At 36.5% G+C, this 20,832-nt stretch overlaps 1 protein-coding gene across 2 annotated transcripts in view; it reads left to right on the top strand.

Moving 5' to 3' along the window:
* The window catches only part of Rnf128 (ring finger protein 128), a 128,595-nt gene extending 107,763 nt beyond the window's left edge, over positions 1-20,832 (top strand). For both annotated transcript variants that reach the window (XM_008852986.3, XM_008852985.2), the window contains exons 3-7: positions 8,708-8,779; positions 12,488-12,570; positions 13,440-13,536; positions 14,295-14,463; positions 19,419-20,832. In XM_008852986.3, the coding sequence (XP_008851208.1) occupies positions 8,708-8,779; positions 12,488-12,570; positions 13,440-13,536; positions 14,295-14,463; positions 19,419-19,552 (555 nt within the window). In that variant the 3' untranslated portion in view covers positions 19,553-20,832. The remainder of the gene's footprint in view (positions 1-8,707; positions 8,780-12,487; positions 12,571-13,439; positions 13,537-14,294; positions 14,464-19,418) is intronic.

Here is a 20,832-nt window from a genome sequence, read left to right as displayed (position 1 = left end):
CTGAGGATAGTAGTGCAGGCTAGGAGAGTTAGCCGGTGGTGCAGGCCCAGGGAAGCAGAGCGAGGTGAGGGCGGGGCCAGGACCAGAAGTGGTGCTCCTGGAGCCCAAGAAAGGGACTGGGTTGCTCTGGGTGAGAAGGGTCAGGAAGCAGTATTGGTTCCCCAGGTGTCTGGGGCCCCAAGACTAGGAGTGGCACAGGGCTCAAACTAGGAGTATAGAACGGCGAGGGGGGGAGATGGAAGGGTGAATGTGGCTTAGGGAGTCCCTCATCACAGTTTTTCACAATGTTGGGACTACAGGCAGGCATAAGCATACCCAGCTTATATCACTAATGCTTTTCCCAGCTTTATTGATGAATAATTGGCAAATAAAAATTGTATCCAAGGTAGGCATGTGATGATTGTGAAATAATCACCATATAGAACGGCGAGGGGGGGAGATGGAAGGGTGAATGTGGCTTAGGGAGTCCCTCATCACAGTTTTTCACAATGTTGGGACTACAGGCAGGCATAAGCATACCCAGCTTATATCACTAATGCTTTTCCCAGCTTTATTGATGAATAATTGGCAAATAAAAATTGTATCCAAGGTAGGCATGTGATGATTGTGAAATAATCACCATAGTCAATTTCTTGAACACATCTATCCACCACACAGGGTCACCACTATGTGTACATAAATGTGCATTTTTGTGTTGCGGACACTTAAGAGAGACTGTCTTAGAAAATTCCAAGTAAACCATTGTATATAGCAAATTTCCAGAATTTACTCATTTTTGTAAAAAATGTTCATTTCTTATAGGCAGAGAGCAGCATGGCAGTTATCAGGGTAGGGCAGTGTGAAGTGTTTGCCAGAGGCTGGGGTTGGTTCAAAGGTCCAAACTTGCCAGGCTTTAATCCAAGCACTCGGAAGGCAGAGGCAGGCATATCTCTGTGAACTCAAGCCAGTCTAGTCTACATAGTGAGTTCTAGGCCAGCTGTGGTTACAGGGAGACTCTGTCTCAAAAAAACTAAAAAAAAAGTACAAACTTACACTTGTGTCACTAATTCTAAAACTGCTGATTGCATCTCTTTGAAAAGGTTGTATATAATCTTAGCTCTAACACATCTGCTGGGTCATTTTCTCGTACTTGATACTTCTCACACTCATAGCTCATGGTGACCATCTTTATGGGAGTGGTCTATATTCATCTCTGTCTCCATCTCTGAAGCTCTTAGATATACGAGAAACTATTTAATTATTTCTCATATGCCTAAATTGCCACGTAGTTCAGACATTGCATTTGCTCAAAGGAATGCATCTGAGGAAAATAATATTATTATTACATATTTTTACTTTAAACAGCATTTTTATATACTATGATCCAAGTTTATAAAATGTTTTGTTTTTTAAAAGGCAGTGACTTAAATGTAGAAAAATATAGTTTGCTTGTATCGACCCCCTTTCTTGCTTTTGTGCACCCTATCCACTTCAAGTAATTAGGTTAAACTCTATCTGTGATGTCATTCATGTGTATTTCAATTAAGCTGAAAGATGAATGCCCTGTGACCGAAACACAGGCTGACAAATCACCGAACTAACACACATTTTACCTAATTGGGTATAAATACATTAATGGAATAAGTAGAACATCTTGCATTCACCATAGTTTTAAATCGAAAATTACAATAAATAATGAGAATTCGTCTCACTTTCCATTTTATGTCCCCCCAAATTCTTAGAATCAAAACAACAACCAAAAACTACCTAGCTGAGGCCTTCAGTTACTGGCACTGGTTGAAGCTTACATTAGTTGAGTCAGTACTGTTAAATTTCTGTTAAGAAAATTTGCAAAAATTCCCCTGTGTATTTTATTCAGTTCTCAACTCTATGGTCAGATATTCTTAAACCAGAGACCACATAGGATTAATGAGGAGGAGGGAACAGGCTTTTGCTATAACCACAATATATAGCCAATTTGGAAATAATTTTAAGATGGAATAATAGCTGTCTTTGAGGGTTTGCTCCCTAATTTCTTTCATTTAGCTTCTTCATGAGGAATGCAGAGCCTTTTGAAGGCTTTTTTATGGTTAGACAATAGAGGCAGTGTACTGCAGTAGAGAGATCATGGGCTTTAAAGTTAAGATTCAATCTGGGGTGGAGCTGAATCACAGGTCTGTAGTGAGCCACCTGCCTGGACTTTAAAGTCAAGATTCAAGCTGGCGTGGAGCTGAGTCACAGCTCTGCAGTGAGCCACCTGCCTGGACTTTAGTCAAGCTTCGTACCCTATTTTCCTTGTCTATAAAACCTGGATTTTGAGAGCCTGTTTCCCAAGGTTGTTAATGATTATATGTGATGACACATGTAAAAATCTTAGGGTTAAACCTGACTTATAATAAGAGCCCAGTAAATATTCTTTAAATATTTCTTGCTCAAAATTTATTGGAGAAGATTTTAATAAGTTAAACTGAGAATTTTTTGAGAAGACCATGAATGTCTATTTTTGAACTCAGAAAATATTCTCTGAGCAACAAGTAGCCACTATAAGAATTAAAAAACAAACCAAAACAATTAACCCAGTCCTCTAAACTACTAACAATCTAGTGGGAGAAAGATAAATGAATAACAGAATTACAGAACATAATTAAGAGGTGGAGACAAGGGCCTACTGGACTTTCCAGAAGGGAATTCTGATATAGTAAGATGTTGGAAAGTTCTCCCATGTGCTTTGTGTAATAATGTTGAAACATTCTTAAAATTCTCTTTAAAATATTTTTATTAAGCCAGGTGTGGTGGTACATGCATGTAGTCCCAGCACTTGGGAGGCAGAGGCAGGCAGATCTCTGTGAGTTCAAGGCCAGCCTGGTCTACATAGTGAGTTCCAGGACAGCTGGGGCTACAGGAAGACCCTGCTTCAAAAAGACCAAAAAATGTTTTTATTAATTCTTTGATAATTTCACACAATGTATTTGATAATATTCACTTCCCACTCCTCCCCATAACTGCCCCTAGACCCACCCGCCCTCCATACCCCCCCTTCATGTCCTTTTTTAATTTTTTAATTTGTGCAATGCCCGCAGAGGTCAGAAGAGGCTGTTGGATCCCCTGGAACTGGAGTTACGGACAGCCGCCAGCTGCCATGTGGGTGCTGGGATTCGAACCCAGGTCTTCTGCAAGAACAACCTGTGTTCTTAACCACTGAGCCATCTCTCCAGGCCTCGTGTCCTTTTTCCCCTCCACACTGGAATGTTGACAGACTTGATCTTGTTCTGGTCTTCTACAGGGAGCCACAGCTGCTGTGAGTGCAGCAATCCTGTCATGTGCAGAAGAAACTATTTTACCCCAGTTCTCCTTGACCTCTGGTTCTTAAAATCTTTTTATCCTCCCCTCCCCCCGCCGCCCATTACTAAGACATTCCCTGAGCCTTGGGGGTAGATGGTGTGATATTGATGTCCCATTTTTGGCTGAGCATTCCACAGACACTTATTCTCTGTACTTTGATTTCTTGTGAGTTTCCATGTGAACTGCTGTTCACTGCACAAAGATAGTTCTCTGATGAGGACCGAAAGCTTTACTAATCTATGGGTATAGGGGTATGCATTTAGAAGGCAGTTTGATACTATGTCCATTTAGCAGAATTACAGTAGTAGATTCTCCCACAGGGTATATGAGGTCCCTAGCCATAGGTTCATGGCCAGATTTATAGACCATACCTGCATTTCATTTTGTAGAATAAACCTTAAATCCTCAAATCTCTGAAACATTTTACTTACTGTGTTTCCCTACTTTTTAAAAACAGCATCTTTGGGACCATAATGGTAAAAATCTATGTCTCTCTTCTAAATGGATTCATATGCTATGAATTTTCAAAGCAATTTTCCTATTTTCAAGCTCAGAGGAGAGGACCTTAAAGTACACCTTTTCCTATTTCTTTTCTGAAATATATCTTATTTGATGGAAAGTGCACAGGATTTGGATTCAAATGAACCTAAATTCAAAATCTTATTTAGTCACTTACTAAATGAATAACACCAACAAGTCACTGAATTATTAGGATTATTTACTTTTCTATAAAATGGGGGTAATAATAATGGGAAAACCCACTGATTATAAACATTACCTTGTAAGAAGGATGCATTGAATTGTTTCACCGTGTGCATATCTAGATGAGTCTGGATATTCAGAGGCAAACCAAGGCTCATATAAAGGGTGGAGCCAGGACTGAAACATTATGCATAATTGATTCCGAAGTCATATTGTGAAGAGGGATGATTCTACAAGGTAAGGAAAAGATTACAAAGAGTGGAATCATTGAGTAACTTTCTTGTATGGAGTGTGAATTGGCTAAGGGGAAGAATATCAGGTGCTATGAGATATTTGGTGTCAATTTGGTGTAATGCTGCAAAAAAATCCTTTCTTTCCTTTCAGAAAAAAATTAGTCCATGTAAGAATGTCTCAGGTCAATATAGAGTATGCAAACTGAAGTAGAAGCTAGGTTTCACACCTGAATGGATGCTGTGTGAAATATAAAGATAGCACAAGCAACATGGCAAGGTGATAAGAAATCTTCTTATTCTGAACTACGAAATGAACAAATTCAGCAAAAAGTAGGTACGCAAAACCAAAGTCATTGTGAGAGTATAAATCGCCTCCTGACTCCCCTCTATTCAGGGTCCCTTTTGTAGCAAGGTCCCTGCTAACATCTAGACTAACAAAAGCAAACTATCAAATATAGTGTCTGATATATCACAGACACCCACTAAATTGTGTAGTAAATGAAAATATAAGCAGTCATTCATAAATAAGCAGAACTGGGTATTGATATCATATCTATACATATTCCTGTTAAATACATTTCTAGAGGAAATAATCTATAGTATAGGTATGTGAAGAATGTCCTTAATGCCCAAAGCTGTTTCCTAAATATCATTTTTAAAGGTATTTAGATTAATGCTAATGAAATCATTAGCTAAACTGTTTCTCCATTATCACAGGCACAGTAGAAACCTCTCTTAGATGGGTACCTGACCAGTAACTATAAAATAACAGAAATAAACTAAAGATGCTAATGAAAGCTTCCATTTTGGAGCTTAATCCTGGATTCAATTAACTTATTTTTCCAGCACAAATATATTCCCTTCTATTTTGTTACTTGCATTGTAAATAAATGATAAACTGATGACGAACAGAGGACATTTATGATCTTTAGATCACCTAGCACAACATGTAATATGGCAGATAAGAAAACTGGTGCACAAAGAGAAGAAATGTCCTGATCAAAATATAAATTGCTTAGTTTCAGCCCCATTGAAACTTAGAGTTAAGTTGAGGCAGCTATCTGTGGCTTGCAGATGGAAGCTCCTACTACAACTTGTGTATATATAGTTTTTATAGACTTTCCATGTGTTCCTTTTTAATATTTTATATATTATTTTTATTTTATGTGTATGAGTGTTTTTCTTGCATGTATGTAAGTGCACCAATGTTGTGTAATGATGGCAGAGGTCAGATGAGGGCATTGGATCTCCTGGAACGGGAGTTACAGCCAGTTGTTAGCTGCCATGTGGGTGCTGAAAAAGTATTTGAGAGGCTGAAGAGATGGCTCAGCGGTTAAGAGCACTGGCTGCTCTTGCAGAGGACCAGAGCTCGATTCCCAGTACCCACATAGCACACAGTGTTCACAAAGGTCATAACTGCAGTTTTAGGGAATTTGATGCCGTCTTCTGGTCTCTGCGGGCACCGCATTCATGTGGTGTACTTCACGTAAAATAAAAATAGATATTAAAATACAGTCTTCTTTTGAGACAAGGTCTTGCTCTGTAGCCCAGCTGACCTCAAACACCCAAACCTGCTACCTCATCCTCCAGGAGTGCTGAAATTGCAAACATGTGCTACCATGCCTGGCTTTATTTTATTTATTTTATTTTTGTCCAGTCATATTACTGAATACTTATTAGTGTGAAATTTTAAAACAATAGCCAGCAACATTTCCACTTAAATACAGATAATTTGTAAGTTTAAAGACAAAATGTTACTGTTACATTTTAAGTGTACCATGATGGCTCCCATTCATTTTTATTATCAGTTGTGTGGGAGTGCTGCTCCAACAATGCACAGAGCTGCCAGGCAAGGTGTGACACAGTGGCAGTCCTGAAATGGGGTGCTGAGAGGCCATTGTGTGAAGCTCTGAAGGTAAAGACTAAGTCATATTGTAGACCCAGGATGTTGCTGATACCAGAACCATGGGACATCTACTTGGGACAGTTGAATCCACATAGCAGAACTGATCCAAGAGGGAGGGTGTTTTTGCTGCTGACAGGAGAACTGGAGGGCAGTGCTACCCAAGACATGTGGAGCCCAGATGATTCCAAATGATGTCCTAGATGCCAGGCATGGAGCTGCAGAATTTAGTGTCTGCTCTGCAAACTTGTGCTACCATGCCTGGTAAAAAATTTTTCTTTTAATCTTCACCAGCTCTTTTTAATCCTCATGATAACTCCCTGAAGAAGTAATATCGCCACTTAAAGATGAACAAATGGAAGCTTAGGAAAGTAAAATCACTATCTAAAAGGGCCTCAAAATAATGGAGCCATTACTAGAACTTGATCTTCATATTCCTAGAGTCTATTCCAATGACACAATCACTGATTCAGCTGTCTTCTGATATTTTCCAGTTCTTTGATCATATGGTCTGCCAAACCTTCAATGAACAACTAGGACCCACAGCTCCCAGGCCGTGGCTTAAATTTCCAAACCTCAACATTCTCTTATCATACTCAGACAATGAGAAGGAAAAAAAAAGCAATATGAAAGGAACAGAGCAAACAAGAGAAAGTAATGTAGCATACCCCAAAATATGTCTTTGCTAATCACTTTTTTCTTTATCTCTAAATCATCTTTGATTAAGGTTTAAGCAACAAGCTCTAAAACCAATTTGGATAGATGTCATCATAAAGAAGTGATACTTTTCTAGCGTATTTACTTGATTAAGTGTATATACTCTGAGACATGAGGGCAAGCTGGCTGACTCCTGTCACCCCATTAATCACCAGGGTCGATTTGGCTAATCTGTCTTAGGTGGGTGTCCCTTTCTAACCTCACCACTCTATGTGTGTCCCTCCTGAAGCTTTGTGCTTGATGGAAGAGGATGACTGTCTCCTGCGGAGGAGAACCAGTATTTGATGAAGTATATATGAGTAGCTGTACTCCCCTGCTACAACCTCCAATCAAGCTCTCAAGTCTATAGGCTCTGATTTCTCATGCCAGATGTTCAGTTCAATACATTATCAATGCCTGAGTCGCCAATGCTATTTCTTAATTTATTAGTAATCAATGCCAAATAAATAACTTTCTTCCATTGCAGCAAAGATTGTAAAACAAATTAATTTGAGTTTCAGGCTCAAAGGTAAAGTTTTATTCATGGCTGAATCTATTTTCAAGAAAAAGAAAGAGTTGGTATTAAAATCAATGCTAAAAGCAGGTAATGAGGGATTCTTGCTCGCTCGCTTGCTCTCTCTCGTTCTCGCTCTTACTCTATGTCTCTCTTTCTCAGTCTCTGTCTGCATATATATGAATGTATTCAAATATAAAATTCCAATTTTTTAAACAATAATTTGTACTCTATTTCATAAAAATGAGAACTTTATGGAGCTCTCAGACTTCATCAGAGATGTTTCTTTGTGCAGTGGATTGTGGTTAATGCAGAAATTCACAACCAGTCAAAGTGTGCAGAATAAGTGTCAGTAGAGTGCTTATCCACAAATGGGGCATCTGTAGCACACACACGCTCCCTGAAAGAGTGTAAGAGTCAGAAGTCAAGGAGGACTTGTGCAAAACAATGTCTTTTAGACATGACAGGACCATTGCACTCATGAAATCACAGATGCTATCATTGCTGGTGTATGACCTGCATACGGTCAAGCCCGTCAACATTGCAGTGTGGAGGACAGAAAGGCTCATGAGCTACCACCACTAGCTGTAGCTGAGAAGCTATGGACAGTTGATGGCTTCTGGGAAAGGAAGAGTCAGTTTTCTTTAAAGGTTTGTCCCCTGGTGGGTCAACCATGCTCCAGTGGATGGCCATACAACCAGGAGTATATGGGTATCAAAAACTGGAGTCAGGACTCAGTGTACTATAAAAAATTTCAATAATCTGAATGATCCAGCCTCATATCAGGTAAATGGGATATTTTAAAGTTGATTAAATTGTGTGTATGTGTTCATGTGTCTTCCCATTTGTGGGGGAATACAAATATGCATGTGCACGTGCATGTGAAAGCCAGAGGTCGAAGTCAGGTGTCTCTTTAATTGCTCTCCACCTTACTTTTTGAGACCAAGTCTCTCACTGAACCTGCAGCTGACTGAATCAACCATACTGGTTGGCCAGTAAACCTCAAGGAGCCTCCTGTCTCCACTTCCCCAATAATGGGATTACAGTCACATACCACGGTGCCTATCCTTGATGTGGGTGGTGGGGATCAAACTCAGATCCTTCTGTTTGCATAAGCACTTTACCAACTGAGTCATCTCCTCAGCCTCAGATTTTGACGTTTTGTTAACTTTAGTTTTGAATGGCTGTGCCATCTTTCCAGCCCCTCAGCCTCAAATTTTAATATTTTAAATTTTATTTATATCTAACCTTTACCTAACAAATATTTATTAAGGTGCTGTACACTTTATCATACGTTTTAAAAATATGTCTTCTAACATCTCCTATTTTTTATTACAGCGACAGTTAAAGGCAGATGCTAAGAAAGCTATTGGAAGGCTGCAACTGCGCACACTGAAGCAAGGAGACAAGGTATTTTTATTAGTTCTAGAGCAATGCTGCCATGTCACCACTCAAGCTAAATGTTCTTCTAACTGTCTTTTCATTGGCAATTATATACCGTTTTGGTCTTAAAATTGTACTCAGTACTACAATAAGACTGTACAATTCCCCCTCCCCCAATACACTAGGTCCTAATCCCTGGAACCTGTGAATGTTATGTTATCTGGCAGAGAGAACTTTGAAGATATGGAACGTTTGAGATAGGAAGATCACCCTGGATTATTTAGATGAGTCCTAAATATAATCAGAGTCCCTATAAGCTAGAATAAGGAGATTTGACAGCTGTTCAGTAGAATAGCAATGGATTCAAAGAGGCCAGAAGGCAAGGAACATAGGAAGTCTCTAGAAGTTGGCAAAGGTAATCACAAGTATTTACCCTAAATTCTCCAGAAGGAACATAGACCTGCCAACACCTCATTTTTATGCTTCTGTCCTCCACAAAAGAAAGATAATAAACTGTAAGCCACTAAGTTGTAAAATTTAAAACAGCAATGACAGAAAAGTAATATAGTACTTCAGCATAACTTTGAATTTCCACTGTAGAATTGGGATAGTTCAAAACATATTCATGGGTATAAATATGTCATAAAAATAGCTGTATGACTTAGTAAAATAAAGATATGCCATTGTTGATACCATCAGAAGCATTAAGTACTTGGCTATAAATATTCAAAATATTTACAAGATTCTTATGTTAAAAATTCCATAGCATTAGTAGTGAAAGAAAACAAAGGGGCTGTGGTGACTATAGCTCAGTGGCATAGCTCTTGCCTAGCATCCTCAGCGCTTTGAGTTCAACCTTGATTATGAAAGAAAAAAATCAAAGAAAATCTAAGAAAATGGAGATATATTGTGTTTGTGGGTCAGAAAATTCATTGTTAAGGTGTCAGTTCATCCTGAACTAATCTATAGCATAGAAACAGTTTCAACAAAAATTTTCATGACATAGTATGTAGAAACTGACAGGTTGAATCTATGTTAATCTGGAAAAAACTAAAGAACTAGCATAAACCAAACAGTTTTGATAAAAAAGAATTTTAGAGGATGAATATGGTGGTATGCACTTTTAATCCCAGCACTCAGGAAGCTGAGGCACGATTGCAAGTTCAAGGCCAGCCTAGGCTACATAGTAAGATCTTGTCTCCAAACAGAAAAAAAGAATAACTTTGGGTATTTCACACTGATTTTCAGATTTATTTTAAGTCTGTATCTGTGGTAGTAGAGAAATGATAGACCAATAAACCAATGGAACAATAGAGAGTCCAGAAATAGATCAACAAATATATAGCCAATTTATTTTTTTTCCTAAGGAAGAATAGTTTATTTGCTTCTAAAAAGGTTTGAGAATATTTTTTTAGAAGAAGCATTTCATTACAGCTTTAGCACACTCAATAACAGTTTCCAGAGCAAAGATACATCTCTTTCAAAAGTGGTTATAAAATTTTTAGGTTTGCTGTTGAATTAATACAGTTGTACAGTATTGAACTCAGTATAAGCCCCAGGAGAGAGGCTGGTGGGTTGTGCAGGAGCAGGGAAGCAGAGGGAGGTGAGTAGCCAGTTTATTTTTGATGAAGATGCAAAGGCTCAATTCCCACATCCACATGGTGGCTAAAAACCATTCCTAATTTCAGTGGCCTCTGCTGGCACTGAACCCATGTGGTGCATTTACATATATGCATGCAAAACACTTATACACATAAAATTAAAATAAAATTTAAAAATCTTGCAAAACATTTCTGTTCTTGCCAGGCATGGTGATAAAGACCTTTAATCCTAGCACTTGAGACAGAGGCCTTTGTGAATTCAAGCCCTGTCTTATCTTCATGGTGAGTTCCAGGCAAGCTAAGGCTACATAATGAGACCTTGTCTCAAAAGAATAATAATAATAATAATAATTATTATTATTATTATTATTATATTATTATTTCTGTTCTTGAAAGACAGTGTTCAAAGAAAGAAAAGACAAGGTAAAGACTGGGAGAAAATATTTGCAAATCATATTTCTTAAAGGACTAAACTTAGAAAATAGAAAGAACGTTTGACTCAACAACAAAAATATAATTAGCCAAATAAAAATAGACATGAAAAAATGTGATATGAAAGCAGAAAAAGAGGTTATGGAGCACAATGAGGGTGCAGGGAGATGGAGAAAATATGGAGAGAAGAAGTCTTTTTGGTCTTTTTAAGACAGGGTCTCTCTGTAGCCCCAGCCGGCCTGGAACTCGCTATGCCTTGAACTCATAGAGATATGCCTGTCTCTGCCTCCCAGTGCTGAGATTATAGGCATGAACCACCACACCCAGCAGAGAGGAGAATTTTTAAAAAACTTACTTTGTTTAAAAGTGCCATAATGGAGCCAGGTGTGGTGGTGCATGCCTTTGATCCCAGCACTCGGGGGACAGAGGCAGGCAGATCTCTGTGAGATTAAGGCCAGCCTGATCTACATCGTAAGTTCCAGGCCAACTGGGGCTACAGGTAGACTCTGTCTCAAAAAACTAAAAACTAAAATAATAAAATTAATTTTAAAAAAAATTTAAGTGCCACAATGAAACCTAATACTATATGTGCTAATGAAAACTTTTAAGTAAATAAATAAATAGGGTGGTAAAACATATATTTCACTAGAGGAACATATGGATGTCGGGTTAAGATGCTTAACTTCCTTGATCTTCAGGGAAATGCAAAATTAAAACCACAGTGAGATAGAGCTACATATTCATTAGAATGGCTAAAACTAATGCAACTGAAAATGTCAAGACCTGACCAATATCTAGGGCAACTGGAATTCCTATGCATTTTCTGGTAGTAATACAAAATGATATGGGAACTTGCAGAACAGTTTAGAAGTTTCTTATGAAATTAGAAATACATCTATCACACTAGATATTTACTGTAAAGGTAGAAAGCCTCTATATTCCCATTAAAACCTGTATACATTTATTAATAATTAACCAAACTGGAAAGAAGCTGAATGCCCTTCACTTGGTGAATACATAAACTGGAATATTCTTATCATGAAATACTATTTAGCAATACAAGTGTGAGAGAGCCCTACTGCAGCCTCTGATAAAATACATGAATATCAGAGGCCTTACATTTAGTGCAAGAAATAATGCTCAAAAGCTAGATATATATGATTCCATATACGTGACAATATGTTGAGGCCTAAACTATAGGGACTGCAAATCATCAGTGATGGGCAGTAACTGGGAGTAAGAGGAAGGGTGCGTTAATGAGGGGTTATGGAGGAATTTATTGAGGATAATAGTATTCCATGACTTTTATGGTGGGAATGAGGTTAGTACATATGTCTGTCAAACTTTAAGACTGTAGACTAATTGACAAAATTTTATTCTATGTAAATTATTCTTTATTTTAATGGATAATATAGCTAAAGAACTTATATACATCTTATGAGTTCCAAAATCAGGGAAAGGAGCTTAAGTGAGGGCTGCTACACAGTTTACTTTGTTCTCTCCCCTTCTCTGTTGACCTTGTTATTTTAGCTTTTCGAAGTGTAAATAAATTGAAATCACCAGATGAAACTTCACAGCTACATAATCATATTGATAAGATGCTCCTCCTACAGGAAATTTGTGGAGTGCATGTTTATGCTGGTTTTGCATTGAAGTTTAATTTATTCTTTTCTTATTTAAGTAACAATAAATTTGCTCATAGGAAATTGGCCCTGATGGAGATAGCTGTGCTGTGTGTATTGAACTATATAAACCAAATGATTTGGTGCGCATCTTGACCTGCAAGTAAGTTTGATCTCCTTTTATATCATCAATGAAAACAGCATCCACAAAATTACTGTGATTAGGAAAAAATATTTTTAATGTTTCCATATTGATATGACACTAAAGTGGGTGTAAACTAGAAGTGTAGTATTCATAAACCAGTACAATTTCTTATCTCCATAGGAAACTAAGTATCCTAGTCAACAGAAGTGTGGTGTGTGTGTGTGTGTGTGTGTGTGTGTGTGTGTGTGTTTGTGTAAGGCAGTACTAGTACTTGTGTATTTAATTTTAAATTCATCCTGATAATCCTATTGAGAAAAATATAATCAATTTAATGAACACCTATTTGGAATTCTTGACTCTGATTTTTTTTTAGAAAGTATCCATCTCCTGAAGATTATTCTTAACACTTACTACTTAACACTTTTGCTCTCAGCTATTAAATAGTGGTATTCTTGGAGCATATTTCATTGTCTAAAGCATCAGTGCTGTGTTGAGCTCAGTATGGTATCATTCTGTCACTGACAATGAGTATTCCATTTTAGAGTTACGGAATTGACAGTTTCAACAGTGTAACATTTGAAATACTGACATATTTAAGTCAGGTAAAAACTTAGCATTTTCAAGTAATGAATACTAACAATAGTTTCTGAGGCTAGAGTAATGAGGATTTTATATTTATGGGCTCTGTACTATAAATCTCCAAAATTCGTTCTTGCTCCTTTGTATTAAGTGTATGTTTAAAATGGGGATGGGGAGATGGTCATTCAAAGGCTAGGTAAAATTAATACAGTAAATAAAATTATGTGGTAATCTTATATATGTATTCAGCAAATTGTTGTTGCTATTTCAAACCTGACGGGAAAATTATCTGTTTTCTCCTTCATTAGTCATATTTTCCATAAGACGTGTGTGGACCCGTGGCTTTTAGAACACAGGACTTGTCCCATGTGCAAGTGTGACATTCTCAAAGCTTTGGGCATTGAGGTAAACCTTGCTATACTATTTCTGTGAAGGAACTTAAGCAGTATGGCAATTATATGCCTGGGAATTCATGGAAATAATATTCTTTTTCCAGGCATGTAATGCACCAATCATATAGTTTATATCTAAAACTAGATATATTTCCTCCATAGACACAGGGACATATCATCTTGGACATACCTATTTTCCTTCTTCCTCCTCCTTCTCAAATGTACATATTTGGTCAGAGTTAGAAGTGATAGCTACATAAACTACCAATTTGTCATTTGCTTTTCTGTTTTCACTGTCATTGTTGCACAGTTACCAAATTTGCAGTTAAATGAGCATGTATACTTTGAGAATGTATAGTATTATAATTTTATATTTGGTAACTGAAAAAAATCATCAAGATAAAACAAATATCAAGCTAAATAAAATCTTCATAACTTCCAAATATAACATAGGTGAAGCAATTCTCAATTTTCCTATGGGACGGCATGATATATATTGAGTGTCTACCTTGTACCCAGGCATCATGTTTTGAGGCGAAGTTATCAGTCAAATGAACACATCCGAGGTGCAGCCCATATGTAGAAGCAATTGCTGTTGCAACTTCTGTGACTGGGGCCAGAAAGAGATTTTTGTGATCATACAAAAGGATTGTAGGCTAATGAGGTTAAGAAATAATGCTCTAATGTGTCACTTATGAAGACGTCATAATCATATGTGAATGAATTGCATGTGCTCTTGAAAGTGTTAATTTGTTCAAATGCGTTCCAAAGGTGGATGTTGAAGATGGATCGGTATCTTTACAAGTCCCTGTTTCTAATGATGCATCTAATAGTGCCTCTCCCCGTGAAGAGGATAATCGCAGCGAGACTGCATCTTCTGGATATGCTTCAGTACAAGGAGCAGATGAGCCCCCTCTGGAGGAACATGTGCAATCAGCAAGTAAGCACAGTACTGAAGGGCAGTGAGAACATCACAAATGATCCACTGTGGACCGCACATCTGCCCATATATTTCCTGCCTTTCAGTAGTTGTTCCATTTAAAAAATATTTTATTTGTTATTTTTATGTGTATGTGTGTATTGCCTGCATGTATGTAAGTGCAACCTGTGTCCTGCAATGCCTGAGGAGTTCAGAAAAGGATGTCAGATACCCTGGAACTGGAGCTACAGATGGTTATTAGCCACCATATGGGTGCTGGGAACCGAACCTGGGTCCTCTGCAAGGGCAGCCAGTGCTCTTAACCACTGAGCCATCTCTCCAGCCCCCGGTAGTTGTTTCCTTCATGCATTATGATATTTCAAGTTTTTCAAGTTAAGATGGTGCAATGAAAGATACAGCCCTGCTGTAAAATATATACAGATCCAAACGGTTTGGACATATTCAAATGTTCCTAAAAATGACATACAAGAAGAGATGGGATTATTCACAAAAGAAAGGGCTTCTTGGAAATCTTTTCTCTGGCCCATATGAATGTTGGCTCATTAACTTCTTACTGAGGTGAAAGAGAAACTTTAACTTTAGAAGCAGTTGTTTATTATGGATAAATCAGAAAGTAGGATATATGACTCCTGAAATTATAACAAAACTTGATTTACCAAAGCTAGATGTATGCCTAACTTCAGAAATCCCTCTTTTACGGATAGGAAACTCGGTTTAAGAATGGTATGTGCTGCCACCTGTTGACGTTTCAGTGAGGATGAATAAATTGTTAGAAATTAAAATTGCACTTAATACTTTCAGAATTCATGTAAATTAATATTGCAATTTAGTAATTTTATATCAATGGAGAAATTTCAGGGAATTTAGTTACCTTTTTCCCTACAAACATCAAAGCTGCATGTGTTACTTTTTTCTTTATATTCAAACATTTTTCATGGTTTGAAAGTTTTTCCTCAATCCACTTGTTGAAGGAGCCTAATGTTAGCATAAATGTAGAAGAAACTCATTGTCAAGGTGGCTCATAAACATTTCAACTTCCTCTGACATAAACATTTGCCTTCAGAAGGCTGTACAGTACTATAGATACCATTTCTGAAGATGTCCTAAACCACACAACTGTGCAAAAGCAAACTTCATGTTTCTTAAATTCTAATCTCCAGACATTTCCTTGAGTATACTCATAAGAATCTTAATTATCCATCAATTAGTTTACCTATAATAGTGAGTCATCGTCTCTTTGCCACAGATGATCTTTATTCCCACAGTGGTGTGGTAACAGAATTCAGTGAAGATAAAAGATAATTAAATTTATGCTAGGTTTTATTTATCTAAAAAATTCCATCCTACTTTATTGTGTTCTGTTCTTGTGGGTGTTAGGTGGGCAGGTGGGGAAGCAGAAGAGAATTTACAGAGTATTTGAAAAGCAAATGAAATAATGTTCCATGTTCCTCCTGTATTCTTTATGTTGATGAATGGTTAGTGACACCAACAGTGTGACCTCCGAGATGCTTTTCAAGATTCTTAGTTACCCTAGATTCTTCATCCCCTTCCTGCCTGCTTCCTGCTGATTCAGTATGCATTTTCTCAATCCTGGCCCCTTATTTCTGACCTTCCTTATATAGTTATTGTTTGAGTCACAGCTTCTCCATGACCACACAGCCACTCTTCCTTTCTCAAGAAATTAAAGAAATCCAGTCTAACTCCTGTTCTACTTTTAAGACCTACCTCTCTTCAGGAAGACTATTCACTTGTATATCTGTTTCTCCAAAATTTTTATAAATTTATTTAGTGAACTAAATTGTATTAGACAATTTTTAACTCTGGGTAATGGAAGTGTCTTATAGTCACTGTTGTCTACTCAACATCCAACACAGCCTGCTACCTAAGATATGCAAATCTCTGTTGAATGGCCACTTAGACCACATCCAATTTTGTCTATGATTTCGTATTATTGATTTGGGGATCTTGCGTATTTCTCATTGATTCTTATGATGAAAGTTGACTTTTATAACTATAAATGTAATTAGTTCACATCTGATGTTTCACATCATTAGGATAAGTTCTATTAGAATAGTAGTCTTCAAATTTAACCACCCACAGAATCACCTGGCATGAACATTTTGGAACAGGCAACCACCAGAATTCCTGATCACTGGGTTTGGAATGGGGCATGAGAATTTGCATCTCTAACAAATTCCCAGGTGGTACTGATACTCCTGGTCCAGGGACTACATTTTGAGTACTATTCAGTACGGCCCCTGGTTGTCAACCCTGGCTGTATATCAAAATCACTTGGAGAGATTTTAAAACATGGCACATAAATTGTGACTTAGAGCAATTAAATAAGAGTCCATGAAGGATGGGGCCCAATCACATGAAGTTTCCACTTAAATCTTTAAATAATTTAAGATTGACTGAGAAAATAAGTTTCAAAAACAGTACAAAGGATGTCCAGATACTCTTTGCCTAGCTTCTGCAACTGCTAACATTTTATATGGCCATATACATGTTCTGAGACAGGAAATTAACTGATGAAATATTAACTAAACTACAGGCCTTACTCAAATTTCACTAGCTGGCCCATGGATGTCCTTTTTTTGTCTTAAGATCCCATGCTTTACATAATCGTGTGTCTCTTTAATCTCCAATCTATGAGAATTCCTTAGTCTTTTTCTTTCATATTGATATTTTTGAAGATTATTTATCTGTTGCATTATACAATGTTCCTTTATTTAGGCTTGTCTGCTGTTTTGTGATAATTAAATCATTGTCCATTTCTGGTAAGAATACCAGAGAAGTGATGCTGTGTCCCAGTCAGCAGTACATATTATGAGGCACATAATGTTCTCATTACTAATGATTTTAACTTTGTTCACTTGATTAACAGTACTATTTGCCAAGTCCTTCCTTTTAAAGTTAATATTTTCCCTTTGTAATTATTAAATTTCTTTTGAAGAGACACTTGAAAACCATGCAAAATGTCTTGTTTTTCTTGTGGTTCCTTTATTGGCTAAGTTTAACAATAATTGAAACTTCCTGTTATAACTATTACTGAAGTATTTGCCAAATAGTGATTTTCTAATTTCAGCATTCTTCCCACATGTATTGACATTCAAATGTAAGAAAAAGCTATTCCTTTTACATTTTATTTGTATATTTATTTACAGTGATATGAGATCATAGATACTTCTTTAATTCTGTGTTATTTTCATGAGTTCTCCATTGCTCATATTTCCTTAAACTCAGTAATTGAAAACTTAAGTTGGGCTCTTTATTCTTTTTAAAATTGTTTAGATTTTATTATTAGTGTATATTTTGTGTTTCCCTGCATGTATGTAAGTGTACCACATGCATGCAGTGCCCACAGCATCTAGAAGAAGGTATCAGTTCCCCTGGAACTGGAGTTACAGACAATTATGAGGCACCGTGTGGGTGATGGCAGTTGAACCCGAGCCTCGTAGCCACTGAGTCCCGGGTTCTTTATTCTTTAAGTTCCTTACTTTCTGGTACTGCCATATGATTTTGGACGTGGATTGGATTTTTTCCTATAAGGGGACAGATAGTAAATATTTAGGGCATTGAATGACACATATGTCTCTCTTGCACATTCTTTTAGTGTATTTCATTGGGAGGAAGGGTTGGTATGTCTTAAAAACATTTTAAAATGTGAAAAATATTCTTAATTGTGAATTTGGCTCTGTGTGAGTTATAGCATGCTGACACTTAGGCTAGAATCTAGGTTAATCTTGTACACTCTCTGTCCTAGAATTTTTTTATTTTTTTCTTGCAGAATGATAATATCAAAGCAAGATCTGAGGACTAGACATTCTTATTACTACTGGGTTGTCATTACAGTCGACCCTTTCCAAGAACAAGGTTAATGTGGTCAGTTAGCTCTGCTGGAACACATAACAAAGCTAGAAAGTATATGTATTTACTCACCCAACTCCCCCTTTCTCCCTTTCTTTTTCTGTCTCTATCTCCCTTTCCTTGCACGTATCTGAAAAATACTGAGTTCATAACTGATATATGTGATTGTAACTACATAACACAGGGCTCATTCAAGATCACCCCTTGTCCTTACTTGGACTTCCTTTCTGTGACTGGGAAAGGAGAAAGGCTTTCCTTATCCAAAATACATTTACTTAATTGTTCAATTCTAAAAAGTATTTAAGATAGTTTCAATAAATACTATACAATCTTTTTTATTTTTAGCCTTATGATTGGAAGTTAAAAGTACTGTTTTTCAAAGTTATTTAGGCTTAAGTTTTTGTCCCCCCATCTTCTTTTTTAGGTTGGTTATATATTTCATTTATTATACAGTTAGTTTCAAAGTTCTCCAGTGATAGTAATATGCTGTCAAGTTTAAGAACTGTTATAGTTAGGAAAGAGAAAAAAGTAAAAGATGTAACTTTTTCCCTTAAGGAGGCTATATGTACCTCTTGCCCTTAAGGAGGCTACAATCTAAGTAGGAGTAAGCACATGTACATGAATAAAATGGCATAATTATAAATCAATAATACCATGTGTGAAACAATATAAGGCATGATTTTTTTTGAGACAGTGTCTACTTATATAACCCTTGCTGGCCTGGAACTCGCTATGTAGAATAGGCTGGCCTCAATGATTCCCCTTGCCTCTGTCTTCTGAATGCTGGGATTAAAGGCTAACTCATGTTTTAGGTTGGGGGGGATTTTTGAGACAGGATCTCATGCTGTACCCCAGGATCACCTGAAATTCATTATGTATATCAGGCTGGCCCTGAACTCACAGCAGTCCATTTGCTTTAGTCTCATGAGTGCTATGAATATAGGAGGGCAGCCTTCCACCTAGATTTTTTTAAAATCCTATAATATTAAAGAATAGAGAGTATAATCATCAGAGTATAATTCAAAATTCTGACTTGAAAGAAGAGTAAGGTGAAATCATCCTAAAATTGTCCCTTCTTTTTCAAGATGAAAATCTCCAGCTGGTAAACCATGAAGCAAATTCTGTGGCAGTGGATGTTGTTCCTCATGTTGACAATCCAACCTTTGAGGAAGATGAAACTCCTGATCAAGAGACTGCTGTTCGAGAAATTAAATCATAAAAAAGTCAATGTCAATAGAAAACTTGAAACTTTAGTAATAACAGGACTGCCAATCAGGGCCTAGTTTACTGTTTAAGAAATGGGTAAATGTAATTAAATAAGAATGATACTGAGAGTGCTGACATTACTAATATTATACTATAGTTAAATGACTTAAATATTTACCCTAGTAACTTTTTCCACAAACTCATTATAACATTTTTCATAGGCAAGTTTCCTCTATGTAGTGAGAGCAACATTTTTAAATATTCAAAACTGTCTACAATAGTCAGATTTTTCATGTATAACAACTTTCTTATAAAAATATGTTGCTTTTAAAATGTGGACTAGCTGTAATCACTTTCTTTTATGATAGTATCTTAATTAAAAAAACACTACTACTTTAGCTTGGGCTATGTGTGTCAGGGTTTTTCTCCAGGTGCTTATATTGATCTGGAATTGTAAAAAGCAATGCAAACTTAGGCTGTAACTTAATGAATTGTGTATTTAAACTACATTAAGTTTATAGAACAAGATTAAAGCAAAACACTTCATTTTAATTTTTTCTTTTTAAAATTAAGCCGTATGTATTTCATGTGAGTGTTGAGCATAGTTTATCAGAAAATGTGGACGAATTGGTTGATTGGTATATTAGTGACACCAATTTGACACAAGATTATAGACAAAAAAGTTTCTTACAAAACATTGTATAACTATTTCTCAAACTTTTAATATTTACAAAAGCACAGAATTAAAAAGTACCATGTTATTTGAAAATACTCATGACAGAACAAATCACACAAAATTGTTAATCTTTGTGCAGAATTACACAAAATCAAATGTTCTTCTGTAAGATCTTTTCTGAACAATGTTCACTTTGAAAATTGAGTTTACATTTGGCCTAAATGGTCTCTAATTACATTAAACTAAAATTCTGTCCATATACCTATAATTTTGTGAATGCATTTTGTTGGTGTTTGAAAAAGAATCAATGGAAGGGAGGAATTCCAGGTGCCTTAATATAAAATTTGAAGCTTCATCCACCAAAGTTAAATAGAACTACTTTTAAAATGCACTTTATTTTTATTCTGCGCAGCTTGTCTTTTAGTTTTGATTCCTGTGCAAATTCCAACAGAATTTCGACACAAATAGAATGGACATGTATTTTTGTTTGCTGAATAAAAAAATGGATGAAACCATTGCATTCTTGTACACTGATTTAAAATTGCTGTAAATATATCCTGATTTGTATCGATTCTCTTTAAATATAAAGTGTAAATAAAATATTCCAATAAAAGTTT

This window comes from Nannospalax galili, unplaced genomic scaffold (genome assembly GCF_000622305.1).
Source record: "Nannospalax galili isolate Female #2095 unplaced genomic scaffold, S.galili_v1.0 scaffold25, whole genome shotgun sequence".
Taxonomy (NCBI): domain Eukaryota; kingdom Metazoa; phylum Chordata; class Mammalia; order Rodentia; family Spalacidae; genus Nannospalax; species Nannospalax galili.
Note: the sequence above shows the minus strand (reverse complement) of the source record. Positions and strands in the feature narration are given on the sequence as shown.